The 15,422-nt window shown below is 37.9% G+C and overlaps 1 protein-coding gene across 4 annotated transcripts in view; it reads left to right on the top strand.

The window, feature by feature from the left end:
• Positions 1-15,422, top strand: part of USP25 (ubiquitin specific peptidase 25) — a 92,734-nt gene that overhangs the window by 35,378 nt on the left and 41,934 nt on the right. For all 4 annotated transcript variants that reach the window (XM_089512168.1, XM_089512169.1, XM_089512170.1 and 1 more), the window contains 6 exons: positions 2,651-2,737; positions 4,485-4,622; positions 6,403-6,479; positions 6,805-6,878; positions 10,370-10,518; positions 12,346-12,473. In XM_089512168.1, the coding sequence (XP_089368294.1) occupies positions 2,651-2,737; positions 4,485-4,622; positions 6,403-6,479; positions 6,805-6,878; positions 10,370-10,518; positions 12,346-12,473 (653 nt within the window). The remainder of the gene's footprint in view (positions 1-2,650; positions 2,738-4,484; positions 4,623-6,402; positions 6,480-6,804; positions 6,879-10,369; positions 10,519-12,345; positions 12,474-15,422) is intronic.

Here is a 15,422-nt window from a genome sequence, read left to right as displayed (position 1 = left end):
CAAAGCCAGCTAACAGTTTAAAAGAACAATATATTTAAAAACATACAGAAAGTGAACTGTCTTTCCATCGACAGGCAAGTCTCTTAACTCGCAGGGGAGGGGGTTCGGAAAGGATCCCCTGCGAGTTAGGAGGGGTGACTGTAAAATCAAACTAGTCACTATATTAAAACATTTCAAATCTCTAAAGCTATTAAAACAATTAAAAAGCTATCAAAACAGTTGAGTTTAAAACAATACAACACCCCCTAGCCTGTTGTTTTAAAATGTCCTGTATTAAAAGCTTGTTGCAATAAAAAGGGCCTTGCCTGCCAATGGAAGGACAGTAGGGAGGGAGTTGTTGTGGGAAAGAAGTTCCAGAATCTAGGGGCAGACATTGAGAAGGTCCTCTCTTGCACCCCTACCACCCATACTTGTGACGGTGGTGGAACTGAGACCATCAGGACCTCTTCTGATGGTCTGGGGTCCCAGGTAGGTTCATACAGGGAGTTATGGTTTGACAGAGAGCCTGGAACTGAGTCATATAGGGCTTTATAGGTTATAACCAGCACTTTGAATTATGCTTGAAACAAATTGGGACCCAGTGGAGCTGTTTTAACAGGGAGGGAATATGGTCCCTATAACCTGTCCCAATTATCAACTAGCTAAAAGGCAGCACATGTAGAGTGTGTTACAGTAGTCCAATCGGGCAGTAACTAAGGCATGTGCCACCATAGCCAGATCCAGCATTTCAGGGCACAGGTGTCACACAAGCTTTGGATGTGCAAATGCAGTCCTGATCATTGCAGAAACCTGAGCCTCCAGGTTCAGAGCTGAGTCCAGGAGTACCCCCAAACTGTGATGAACCTGCATCTTGGACAGAGTGTAACCCCATCTAATACAAGCTGAACCTTTAATCCCTCATCTGCATTTCAGCTGACCAAAAGTACCTCTTTCTTGTATGGGTTAAATTACAATTTGTTTGCCAGTCCATTACTAACGAGAAGAACTGTAGCTAAGGAGGAAAGAGGGGAGAAGAAAGCGTAACAGTAGATTGACAAATACTTTTTAAAAACACTATAATGATTACTCAAAGTTTTTAAAGTGTCTATTTTATTTAAAAACAAGCAAGACAAACCACACTTGTGGTCAGTATCGGCAATATTAATACATAATATATTTTTATGTCTCTTCTATCTGAGAAAAAAAGTTTTGTGTTTGAGATTCAGAAACCACTCAGTTCTTAAATAACTTAAGTTAAGGCTCAAGTCTCAGCATCAGGGTAATAGAAGAAGGTGAGAAAGTACAGTTACGAGACTTTGTAATATTTGAAGTGATTCTTGGTGCCCTAGGAGTAGTTCATTCATATGTCTTTAAGGTCGTAAGCCCTTCACAAAATAACCAGAGTATCAATGAGTTTAGTAAGGCTTACTCTGAGTTAACATGCAGAGCTGAGTTGTATATCTTCATTTTTTTAAACTTTCCTGCTCCTAAAATAACAATCCTTTTTCACCTCCCTGTGCTAGAACTACTGTGTTGCTAGGACACTGCTGTTCTACAAGTTCTTAATGTATGGATTGTTGCCATGGCATCTGATGTCACTGTAGTTCTAGTTGGCAGGATGTGATAATATCTAAATCAGGCATATGAAATTAATTCTCTAGTGAGCTTGGAAACTTGTCTAAAATGTTAAGGGTGGAAGGAATAGTAAGAGTATTTAAGAGAAAACAGATTTCTCTTAATTTTCATAAGCTGAATATAATTTGAAATAATGGGATTATAAGGCATCATGAATGCATTTTTGCAGCGGCTCACACAAATATAAAGAATTGTATTGGACACTTGTGTAAAGATTAAAACAGTGGTTCTCATCCTTCTTAACTCCACAACCCCTTAATATAGTTTCTCATGTGGTGACCCCCAACCGTAAAAGGAGCAGTGTCTCAGTTCCTAAAACCAACGAAAATATGTGTTTTCTGGTGGTCTTAGGCAGCCCATATGAAAGGGTTGTTTGACCCCCCCCCAGGGGTCACAACACACAGGTTGAGAACCGCTGGATTAAAATGAGGATGTTGATGATGGTAGAAACTGTGTGTTAGTGGAATGACACTGCTACATATAATGCTGAGATTTTTAATTGCATCCAATTGTTTTATAATATTTGTTCAAATTATAATTTGGTTCCTCGTTGTCTATTTTAAAAGTGTAAAATTTATCATTGCAGTTTTTCTACTTCTCCCTGTGACATTATCTTTTGACTATAGTGGGCTATTAGTATCCACTGGAGTTTGTTTCCAGGAACCCCAGAAATCCATGGATGCTCAAGTCCCATGATATAAAATGACAAAAAATAAGTTTTGCTTTTGGGTTTTTTTCCCTTTTAAATATTTTCAAGCTCTGGGTAGTTCAATCCATGGATTCAGAATCCATGGATATGGAGGACTGTGTGTGTGCACATGATTCATATCTTGTATACAGGTAGCCACTTCATTTTATACTGAAGAGTACAAGACTCTTCAGTATAAAATGGAAGCTGATCCACTCTGTATCTGCTGCAATCCATGAACCACTTTTTACTTTTGTTACATTTTTCCAGTATTTTATCGAGTAAATATCAAACACATTAACTACATTTTAAAAAAAATAATATAAAATTCCTGTTTTCCTTTTTCAGTCATTATTTAATCTACTAGAATTCCGGAGGCTAGTCCTGAATTATAGTCCTCCTACAAGTGCTCAAGATCTCCCTCGTAATCAAAAGGTAAAAATTAAAATACATATTATCTTCCTGTAACCCTTTGTATCCCTCTTAATTTTGTTGTAGATGTGGAAAATGCAATATGTTGAAAACAGGAATTCTTAGCCAGTGCAGAAGGCACCATCCATAAATGCCTTAATTCCTGTCACTACCTAGGCTAGACAAGATATTGTGTTGCTTAAACTTTGTTTACATTCAAATCCTGTAGCTTCTTCTTGCCTTGTATGCCTTCTGATTTCTCCAGACTTTATTTCTTTAAGTCTGTCTTTTCCCCCTTTATTCTACTTTATCTACTTTATCAATCCTGTACTTTAAAAAAGCCCTTAGCATTTGGTTCCCTATGTTAGTTGTTCTTCCTTGCTAATTATCTCCCCCTTTCTACTGGTTTTCTCTTTCCATCATGTGTCTCTTCCTTGCAAATGTGCCCTCAGGGTCAGGAAAGTTAAAGCAAAATCCACTAAACCTGCCTCCACTTCTTAGAGCTCTGCTTCCCCATGGAACGTCTGTATAGTTCAAGATGTGCATGCACTCTTAGTTGCTTCTCTGGAAGCCCACAAAGACACCACCCCTGCTAATGAAGCTGTTTGTACTGAAAGATCCTCCTTGTGCCTCTGACACTACAATGTCTGCATCACAGGAGTCCATTTCCATTCAGCAACAATTAGAAATACAGGAGTTAACCTTTCAGGGGGCTGCTGTTGATGGATATTCAGAGGGGGATATGGAACAGGGGATGAGAGCTGACCCTAACAGTACTGCTTCCCTTCCAGTTCCAGCTGTTCTTGCCACAGCAGCCATGGTGGCAGCCCCTTGCTCAAGAGTGCATATACTGCAACCTCTTGCAGTGGCCTTTTTGAAAGCTGCCAGGTGTTTTGAGCAAGGCAGTCCTATTCTTTTCTTATGCCTGTGTACTTCTTCTATGGTGGCAAAGTAGCTGAAAGAAATGAATCAACCTCCTCACATTAATCGGGGTGCTGCTAAAAGATTCAGTGCTGATCCACTCCTCCACTCCCCCCACCTAGAAAAATGGTGGGGGGAGAGGATCCTACACTGCCAGTACAATCTTTGGTAGCTGAGAACTCATCTGATGAGGGTTTGATCTCTTTAAATGGAGTTAACATTCAACACTCCTTTGCTGTTCAGGACTCAGGTGTTTCTTCTCTCTCTCCAACATCCCTGGGAAGTTCATCTGATTTAGGAGAGGAGAAATGGTCAGTCACAGGTGAACACGAATTACTCTTAAAGAATTCAGGAAAAGTCTGCACCTTGTTTCTTTTGGTAGTGATCATTGCTATGGAAGTCATAAATAACTTTTCCAAGAGGTACAAAATGCTAATAGCTGTTTAACTTCTTACTGTAGTAGTAGTCTCAAGACTTAAAGAGAAGAGGTTTTTCTTTCTTTCTTAGAGGAGTGCAACTTACAATTTAGTAGCTGACACTGTGGCTGGTTCACAAGTTTATATGGGTCATGAATGTCCTTTGCATGGAACAGAATCAGTTCTGGCTTAGAGAGCTAAGAAATATTTCCTGACCCCCAGATACCATATCTGTGTTTAATTTTGAGATCCTATCAATTGTCCATTTGTTTAGTTTTTAGAATATTCTTACTCCTTTTTGATAGACTGGTGTAGAACACTATTCTTGGTAGCTTCACTATGCAGAAGGGATTCAGAAGCTATAATTGAGTAGCAATAGAAAGTGAAATTAATAAAGTAAAATAATGTATTATTCAAACTTACTCCAAATATAGGAACATAGAAATTTGCCTTTTATGCGTGAACTAAGATACCTATTTGCACTTCTTGCTGGTTCAAAAAGAAAATACGTTGATCCTTCGAGGGCTGTTGAAATCCTTAAAGATGCATTCAAATCAAATGATTCCCAGCAGGTAATGTATTCTATCTTACTTTGAATAGAAATAATAGTAAATTTAGGGCCATGGTAGGGTTAAATTCAGATTTTGATTTTGATTTTTGTCTAAAATGTCTTTATTTTCCTTCACATAGTGTTATAAGTTTTTGATAAATTACTAACCAGTTGTCAGAGTGCTCTTAAAACCTAAAGTGCTGATGTTTATAAGTGATTAAGGAACAGTGTATGAATATATAACTGCAGTAAACAAATACAAATACAAAAATGTGTGAGACTTCTCTTTTCATTTTTCTTAATTGATTACCTGACTAGTGACATGGTATAAGATATCAGTTTAATACTCTTCGTTTAGAATCGTGTGTGTTTCTTAACCACTGTCTGGCATAATTTTTGATTAGTGGTGGCCCTTTTTACTTCCGATGGATGATACTCATCTTTCATCAGTATTTTGAAATGCTACAAAACATTGTCAGACTTTCAAATGATCCCAAAGGCAACATTTGTAATGTTTATATAATCCATATGTAATTTAGTGGTTCCCAAACTTTGGTCCTTTGGACTTCTGCTCTCAGAAGCTCCTCTCAGCTTCTCCAACAGACAGGAATTCTGCAATCTGACGTCTCAAACATCCAGACAACAAGAGTTTGGGAATCATTCCACTAATTTTTGTAGTGCTATAAAGAAAAATGTTATTTCTTGGCTGTACTGTATATATAAAAGATGTAATGTAATGGGCTATATATCTATATATATATATGTATGTATGTATATGTATATATGTATGTATACACACACACACACACACTCGGCCTTTCTTATACATGGATTTTTTATACACGGATTTAAGTATCCATGGTTTGAAAATGTTCAAAAAAAAGTATAAATTTCAAATATCAAGCCTTGATTTTCTATTTATAAGAGACACAATTTTGCTATGTCATTATATTTAATGGAAATTGAGCATATATGGATTTTGTTATCCATGAGGGATCTTGGAACCAAACCCCAGCATATAACAAGGTTCCACTCTGTGTGTGTGTGTGTGTTTGTGTATCTTGGATTTTTTTTAAAAAAAAAATCTGTATTTTGCACAGGTTTCTGAGCATCTGTAGATCTGAAGAGTAGCTTAAAAACTAGGTGCCTTATGCCCATGGTATTTCAACTTTTTTAGTAATTTCAATCATGGTAGACTTCACCTCTAAAGCTATAATAAAAAGTGTATCAACTTGGATTGAAGGAGGGGTGGTGTGATGCTGCACCACATGACACACAGTGTCACGGTGCTCCTCTGGCACTGCGTCCAAAGAAGCTCTGTAAAGCTGTGGCTATCGCGCCTTTTGTGCCCTGCAAAGGCCATATCAAGGCCACAGCATGTGGTTGCCATGGCCTCGATCTGACTGCAAAAGGGGCGGTCTGCACAGCCCCTAAGTTTCTGTATAACTCTCATTAGAACTAAAATATTAGGCCTATAATGTTCTTGAGTATTAGCTTACAGTTGTAAACTGCTTAGAGACTGCTTAGGCGGTATGAAGTGGTATATAAATGAAGCTTCTGTTACTATATTGCTATTGAAATTACTAGTGTCCTTTTGCTTGAAAGGCTTGCAGCCCAAACAGATTATATGTTTACAGTCCACAGAGTCATCCTTCTTAGGAAGATATGACTTGCCTTTTTGAATAAGTCATAGCAGAACTAGCATCTACAAATATTAAAGCTGTCATGTGCACAGAATCTGTTGCAATCACTCACATACAATACTAGATGTGAATATATGTTTGTTCACTGTCTCTCAACAGCAAGATGTCAGTGAGTTCACACATAAGTTATTAGACTGGTTAGAAGATGCCTTCCAAATGAAAGCTGAAGAAGAACAGTAAGTAACCATTTTAAAAATCTCGTAGGATAGCCTGGTTTTCTTCATGACAGAAACTTACTTAGGGTTGAGGAGGGTTTCACCTAATCATCCCCTCAATGCTCCCCTCCACCCCGAAATTTAATGTGGTCCTCATTTATACCAATAAAAATGTTCCAGTGTATCCAGTATGGGATTCATTATTGGATGATACTTGAAAGATTGTGTTAGCTCTAATTTTTAGAATAAAAGCAGTATTGCTGAACATTTTAAATAAACAGATTTTTAACTCCAGATATTGTACATTAATAACATACATTCTTAAAATATGCATTTGTCTCTTTAGGGATGGAGAGAAGCCAAAGAACCCGATGGTAGAGTTGTTTTATGGGCGGTTTTTAGCAGTTGGCGTTCTTGAAGGTACTGCTCTTGAGGGGGAACATTCTTGTAGCCACATTTCCTCCATCAGAATGTTAATGGTGAAGGAAAGCAGTGCATACAAGTTGTGGGTTTTTTTTTTAAAGTTTGTTTAGAGAAAAAATAAAGTGAAAATTATATGAGAAAAATGTTTGGCATCCTTCAGATTACTGCAGCTTCAACAGAACATTGCTTAACAGTATATGTTAAACTGCTGGCATAACATTCCACCAATATTTTTAAACTTGTTTGCAAATATTTCATAACAGATTATGGAAAGTACTCTTTACGATCTGTTTGTCCACCATGGGGCCTGATTTTAGCATCAAATAGCTTTGCATACACATTCTCATTAAGCCCCTAGAACTGTCTGTCCTACTTGATGTCAGTGGGGAATTTTTCTTATCTATGGGAATTTTGTGCCATGGGATTTCAATATATATATGTGTTGCTGCTGTTCTAGGATGAATATTTCTTATACTGAGATCACTGTCCTTTTCTAGCAGCAGCACTGTAAAATCTCAGCCAGATACACTTCTTGGCCCTGTTAGGAATCTTTTTAACTGGAGATGGTAGAGACTGAAAACCCTCAAGCTACATAAAATATACTCTTGAGACTTTTTTGAATGGTATCTTTATAATTGTAACAATCCCTTGTTATTTACATAATTTTCATGATCAAATCATCTTGGATATTGTCGATAAATCTGTTTGTATGTCTTTAAGCTTATTATTATTTCCCCCTTTGTATCTTAAGAACTCGTAGCCTTGTTAGCTTTTAAATAGCCACAGAGGTCTTTATAGAAGTTACACAAGCAAAAAAATGTTTAAAAGAAGAAAAGTTGATAAATGTTTATGTCTGGCTTTTAATGCCATGTAGATTAAGGTTGCCCATCTGGCATCCACTATGAGACTGAGTAGCAAAATCTTAATAAGAGTTTGTGGTTTGATAAAATAAAAATAAAAGAGAAATGAGAGACAAAACACATTGATGGAAACCATAAAAGCAAGGCCCAATCATTACAGTTCCAAAGGTTTGAATATTGGCCAAGATCTTAAGGTTTCCCAGCCAGTTCTGCCTGCTCAGGTGAGGATAAAAGATGTTAGGTGTTAAATAGCAACTCCTAGTGACACATGACAAACTACTTTCGAAAATATTCCTCCAAAAGCGGCTTGACATGATACAGAGAGTTGCTGTAAAAAAAAAGGTTTGCTTCATTGGGGTATAAAATACCAAGCCATTTGGATATACATAATGTAGATATGGGTCCCAGCCCAATAACCTCTCTATTCACTACTTGAAAGCCTATCAATTTGAAGGTGAAAACATTGCAGTTAAAATACAGTAGTGGTTTCTGTATACTTAGGGACCTCTATGGGTATGCAGAAGTGTTTAACTGTAAATTGAGGGTGGGGGTGGGGATGAGGGGAAGAGATAACATGTTTAAATGACCCAAACAGTCTGACAAGGATTTGTATGTACAGGATGCACAGAACATTAATAGTTGAAGAGAAACTTCAACTAATAGTTATTGCTAGGAAAGAAAACATGACCTGAAGCAGTGGGACAAGAGGGAAGAATTGGTCTTCTTAGGCCTTTAACATTTTAGAGGTGGTGGTTAATATTTGCTGGTTGTTTTACAGCAGTGGTATGAAAACTCCTCTGTGTACTTTTTTGCTATTAATGTGCCTTCAAGCCTTCTCTGATTTTTGGCAAGATTTGTTCAGAGGAAGTTTGCCACTGTCTTCCTCTAAGGTGAGAGAGTGTGACTTGCCCAAAATCAGCTGGTGGGTTTCTGTGACTGAGGATTTGAACCCTGGTTTCTCTGAGTCCTAATCCAACACTTAAACTGCTACATCAGTATTATAAAAGGGCTATTTTAAGAGGAGGAATGTAATTCTTTCCCGCTTTCTAGAATCACTCTTCCCACTAATTTATAGCTTCAGTCATGCTGTAAACAGCTGATCATGACAAGATTTTCAATGGAAGTTGAAAAAAGACCCCTTTGTTTTCCCATCTAGAAACCTCTTTGCCAGCTGGGTATGCCAAAACCTCTCTTAGGGACAAAACAGACTGCCAGCAAGCACTGGGTTGGGTGGGTTCTGAGCGTGGCATTTAGATGCCGCACACTCTGATTCCTCCCCCATGTCGTTGGGAAGCTGCATGGCTAACTGCACATGAGGCAGCTTCATGGCGTTTTGGCAGCATGGTGTTTACACATGCTGCGCCACCTAAAAACAGCGGTGGCAAGGGCACCCTTCCCCCCAAGAAAGGAGCGCCTGATCAGGGCAGTTGTCGTGGCCCCGATCCAGTGCTGAAAGGGGCGGCGTGATGCTGCCCCTTTAGGGCCATCTGTTTCGACCCTTACTGGGGGAGAGAGAAATGCTGCAACATGCTATCATAGGGCCCACCTGTCATTTAAAGTTTTCCTTCTTACACCAGACATTTGGATACTGTTGGGCAAATCAGTCAGATTCGGGTTAACCAGCTTATTTAAACTATTATAATCTAGAAACTGGTATGAAATCAGATGCATTTCTATAGTGCACATATATATTGCTGGTTGGGACTTTAGTGATTCACTCACAAATATTTATATATATGGGCTGCTGTCATGTATTGCAATTATGGATTTATAACCTAGAGTTACAGATCTGTAACTGAACTGTATTCACAATGGCTTATTCACAACCATAGTCCTGTTGGCATGATTGCAAATGGCCACCCAAACCTAGCTCAACTGCACTGAGTGAGGGGGCCTGGTCTGATGCTGATTGGAGTACAGGAGCTTCTGCCAGCTATCTACAGTTTAATGAGGAATTGAAAAATATCCTGTTTCTGGTGGGAAGGGACTGAAAATATCAGCCTACTGTGCTCATATCAACAGAATAACAGACTTCCATCTGTCTGTACAGTTTCTGGTTGTTAGATCGGTGGTGATGATGATGGTGGTGGTGGTGGTTTGGACCAGGAGGCATTACAGTTTGACCTCTGTATCCACAGATTCTACGTCCACAGAGTCAACCCAACCACGGTTTGATAATATTCACACACTCAAAATTCCAGAAAGCAAATCTTGATTTTGTCATTTTATATGAAGGACACCATTTTGCTACACCATTGTATATAATAGTACATGACCATCCACAGATTATGGTATCCAGGGAGAGTCCTGGAACCAAACCACAGTGGATACTGAGGACAGACTGTACTTAGTTATATATGTGTGACTGAGTAGATGTTATAGGATCTCTTGCATGATTTTAGACTGTTCTTATATGTTTTACCTTCCTAACATGTTTAATCCATTTTTGATCTGTTTAAATTATTTTATTGTTTAACTTGTTTTACTCTGTTTATATTGATTTTATTTGTATGTCATCCTAAGATCTTTAGATATAGGCAGGATATAAATACTTTAATGAATAAATAATAAATACATGATGATAAATGTTTTATTGTTGAAATCTTAATGCATGCCTCTTTTGATAAGGAAAGAAATTTGAAAATGCAGAAATGTTTGGCCAGTACCCACTTCAAGTTAATGGTTTCAAAGATCTCCATGAGTGCCTAGAAGCCGCCATGATTGAAGGGGAAATTGAATCCTTACACTCAGAAAATTCTGGGAAGTCTGGCCAGGAGGTGAGTGATATGCTTAGGCTTCTGGAGACATCTGTAACCCTTCCCATGGTGCTGACTGGGTTTAAAATATAGATGACACAAATGCAAAATATTTTGGCAGACCATTTATTTACTCTGACGAGACATGGCTTCTGTTTCAGCCCAAAGTAAAAGTGTCACATGTTGTATGTTTCTTTGGATCAGTGGGACACAGAGTACCCTTTTTCTTTCTTTCTTTCTTTTTTAAAAGTGATATTTAAAATAAATTGAAATTGCATATTTCCATGGGCTGTTTATCTATTGTCATGTTTCAAGTGGCAATGAAATAGAACAATGTTCCCAATAGGTATCTTCATGGTTAGTATATGTTTTTGTGTTAACCTATTAATTTATGTGGGGAAGCTTCTTTTAACTTTGTATACTGAGAAGTGGGCATCTTTGACCATCTTGATACATCTCAGAAATCTGCTTCAATTTACAGTTGGCAAGTTTACAGTTCTTTCTACTTCAATATCCCTTTTTGGGTTATAGTTCACAACCTCTTCATTTTTACAGTAAAAATGAAAGGATGATCAGAAGGAGATGTAAATGTTAAAGGCTTAATTATATCACTCTAATGTCAGGCATGTTATATCTCCAGACTGCATACTCTTGTTACTGGAATACATATAAAAATGCCAGTTTGCCCAATAGAAAAGTGTTATGAGAGTGGATAATGTTACTGGTGCTGAGCAAGAGCTTCTGCTTGTCAAAGCCTTCCAGTAGTAATATTAAAAGGTCTCAACCAGTTTATTTAATGTTTTCTTACATGTCGACATTTCCTATGCCGTAGGAGTTTGTTTCTCAGTAACATCTAGAGTTCTTTCCATAAAAAATGGATTTTCTTGGTAGATAACACCATCTTTCATTTTTTGTCCTGATTTTCTCTAAGGTCCTAGGATAACATCTTTCCTAAAGTGTTTCTCAGTGCATATTTACTGCATCCAAAGTTCAGCCTAGTGAGTTGGAATAAAGATCTGTTCATTTTCTAGAAAAGCAGACACTACAAAATTGAAATTATATGCATCTGACACATTTTGATTATTATATGCTGAGGTCAGTAATTTGGATTAAATATCTAGATAAAACAGACAGAAAAAGTGTTAAATTTCCTCCTCTCTCAAATGAGTAAATAAATAGAGAAATATCTTGTTATTTTAGCATTTTAATTAATTTGAACAAAAATCAGTTCACAAAATTATTCACTGAATAAACAAAGGAAATCAGTTGTGAAGTAGAAATTCTTTGCTGTAAAATTGCCAGCTACTGCAAGAGAAGAAATATCGAAGCATAGATTTTGATTAAATCTGAATGTGAATATAAAACTATAGTAGCACTACTGCTGTGTTTTAGAATGTGGTCTGAAACAAATACTGATCTTGAAGAAAGCTAAGAAAAGACACTTTAAAAAAAGGAGGAGGAATAATAATAAGAAGAAGATGAAGACAAAGACAACCTCATAGCAGTGTGTTTTTTCCTAGTTGGAGATACAAGAGGTAGAAGAGAAGCTAGTCACATACACCTTAATATAAGAAAACATATGTTTTCAAATTTTATCTGTATATACCTGTTGAATAACATTAATTTCAAAATAGGTAGACTTTTGCACATATATGGACAAATAGAATTTTTATTAACAGCTTATTTATAAAAATATTCAGCTGTAAACAATAATGTGCCACAGAAAATTTACAGTGATAATATTCTCCCAATCATGTTTTTGCTCAAATGAGTTGAAGAGAAACTTTCCTTTGAAGAGAATGTACTGTACCTGAAATGAAATTATGCTTGTGTTTTGTTTTTTTACAGCACTGGTTTACTGAGCTTCCTCCTGTCTTAACTTTTGAGCTCTCAAGATTTGAATTCAATCAGGCGTTGGGGAGGCCAGAAAAGATACACAACAAATTAGAATTCCCTCAAGTTTTATACCTGGACAGGTAAAATCATATTGTGTAATTCTCTGTCTCAGCTATAAAACCTGCACTGCAATATACAGAAAGCACTAACCAGTCATTTGATGTATTAATATTTCTTTTAAATAAATTTAATTATTTAACAACAACAAAAATTTACAGGATAGAGTGAAATTTTTAGAAGTAAATATTATATAATTACAACAAATTTTAAATTTTAATTAAGATAGCAGGATGTAATGCAGCATTCCATAAATTAGCATGTATTTTTAAAGCTGTGGCTCATTAGTGTGTTAATTTATTTATTGAATAAAGTGAGACCAAATATTGTAGAATTTGTCAATTATCTGTATGCACTTATTGCAGTTTCATTAAAAGCTGATTCCAGACCTTGCTTTTCCAGTGATATATTAAAGGACCCTGGTGTCCTTTTCAAAATGTTGATATTATGAATTTACCTGCCAAATACAGAAAAATGATTAATTCTTTATGAGCTATTTTACGATTATAATGGGGGGAAAGAGACAAGAAACCAATCTCCAGGGTGGCCACTGTATTTTTATGTTACTATCCTATTACAGTGGTACCCCGGGATACGAATTGATCGCGTTACGAAATTTCCGGGGTACGAAAAAGTTAGATTGGAAAAAACTGTTCCGGGTAACGAAAGATTTTTCGGGTTACGAAATTCATTTCGGCGCGTTTCGGCGCGAAATTCAAATGCGAAGCGCGGCTAGCGGCTTTCCAGCACTAACGGAAAGCCTTTTCGGGTTGCGAAATGTATCGGGTTACGAACGGCGCCGCGGAACGAATTAATTTCGTAACCCGAGGTAGCACTGTATATGTGAAAACCTCTGACTATAACATGACTATAGATAGACAAAAAAACCCACAAAAAAACCACTGCATGAAACATTAACAGAATGCTCCCTAGCGATGCATAATCTTTAGACTGTGTTCACATATATGAATATACATATATACAATACAGTGATTTCATAGGAGCCTTGCTTCAGAGAATTGCCCAGTCATTTTCATTGACACAAGCACCTAAATCATTTTGCTATTCCTGTTTCACTTGAAATGCAGGCCCCCAGGATATATTAATTAAAAAAATATATTCATGATACTTGACCTTCAACAGAACATGAAGAATTAGAAATCAGTTCTTCAAAGCCTTTTAGGGATCTGGAGCCTTAGCTCTAATGTCTTCAAAATAGGTCAAGTAAACTACCTGGTGTGGTTGAAACAGGATGTTGGAATAGTTTTCCTTAGTAAGGATACCTGATTTGATTCACAAGTAACATCCACAAGTAAACCTCCAAATCTGTAAAGTTTATATTGTCGTTGCGTGCCTTAAAGCTGTTTGCCAGTTATGGTAGCCCTAAAGCAAACTTACCACAGGGGTTTCTTGGCAAGATTTGTTCAGAGGGGATAGAATCATAGAATTGTAGAGTTGGAAGAGGCCACAAGGGTCATCCAGTACAACCTCCTGCCATGCAGAAAATCACAATCAAAGTTTACCCTACAGCTGGCCATCCAGTCTCTGTTTAAAGATCTCCAAGGAAGGAGACCCCACTGTGCTCCAAGGGAGCATGTTCCACTGTCAAACAGCTCTTACTGTCCGAAAGTTCCTCTTAATGTTGAAGTGGATTATCTGTTCCTGGAGCTTGCATCCATTCCGTGTTCTAGTCTTTGGAGCAGCAGAAAACGAGCTTGCTCCATCCTCAGTGTGACACCCCTTCAAATACTTAAAGAGGGCTATCATATCACCCCTTAACTGTCTCTTCTCCAGGCTAAATATACCCAGCTCCCTAAGTCTTTCCTCATAAGGCATGATTTCCAGAACCTTCACCATTTTAGTTGCCCTCCTATGGACACACTCCAATTTGTCAAAATCCTTTTTCAATTGTGTTGCCCAGAACTGGAACACAGTATTCTACATGAGGCCTGACCATGGCGGGATACAGACCAGCAAAATGTAGCATGGCAGCGGCGACAGTAGGGTTAAGGAGCGTGCAACATTCAGATGCTCCCTAACCCTAGTACGTACTGGCGGTGGCAAAATGGCGGTGCCCTATTTACACGGGCGCTGCCATTTTGACGCAACGGACGTTTAGCGTCCGCACATCCTGGCATCATAAGGACATCACGAGTGCACCATTGGCACACTGTGACGTCTTTTATGACGCCGCAAGATGGACCCACTTTTTGCGGGTCCTTTCTGCTGCACGAGGGAGCCACGCGGTTTGTCCGCTGAAGCTCCCTCGCACAGCAAAGCAAGACACCGGAGTGGCACTATTACTTACCTTGATCTAGACACTATACGTCTATTGATGCAGCCTAGAATTGTATTGGCCTTTTTAGCTGCTACATCGCACTGTTGAGTCATGTTCAACTTGTGGTCTACTAGGACTCCTAGATCCCTTTCACATGGAATCTCCTTAAACCAAGTGTCCCCCATCCTATACCTTTGCATTTCAATATTTTACCATAAGTATAGTACCTTACATTTCTCTGTGTTGAAATTCATTTTGTTAGCTTTGACCCAGCTTTCTAATCTATTAAAGTCATTTTGAATTTTGAACCTGTCCTCTGGGGTATTAGCTACTCCTCCTAATTTGGTGTAATCTGAAAATTTGATCAGCATGCCCTCTATTCCTTCATCCAACTCATTGATAAAGATGTTGAATAGCACTGGGTCCAGGAGAAGACCCTGTGGCACCCCACTGGTCATTTGTCTCCATGATGGAGCCATTGTTGAGAACCATTTGGGTTCGGCCGGTCAGCCAATTACAAATCCACCTAACAGTTGCATTGTCTAGCCCGCATTTTACTAAACTGTTTGCAAGAATATCATGGGGGACCTTGTCAAAGGCCTTATTGAAATCCAGATATGCTATATCTACAGCGTTCCCTTTGTATACCAAGCTGGTAATTATATCAAAAAAAGGAGATCAGATTAGTCTAGCA

The sequence above is a fragment of the Sceloporus occidentalis genome, unplaced genomic scaffold (genome assembly GCF_023333645.1).
Source record: "Sceloporus occidentalis isolate IW3139 unplaced genomic scaffold, rSceOcc1.0.p SCAF_2, whole genome shotgun sequence".
NCBI lineage: Eukaryota > Metazoa > Chordata > Lepidosauria > Squamata > Phrynosomatidae > Sceloporus > Sceloporus occidentalis.
This window is presented reverse-complemented; position numbering and strand designations above follow the sequence as displayed.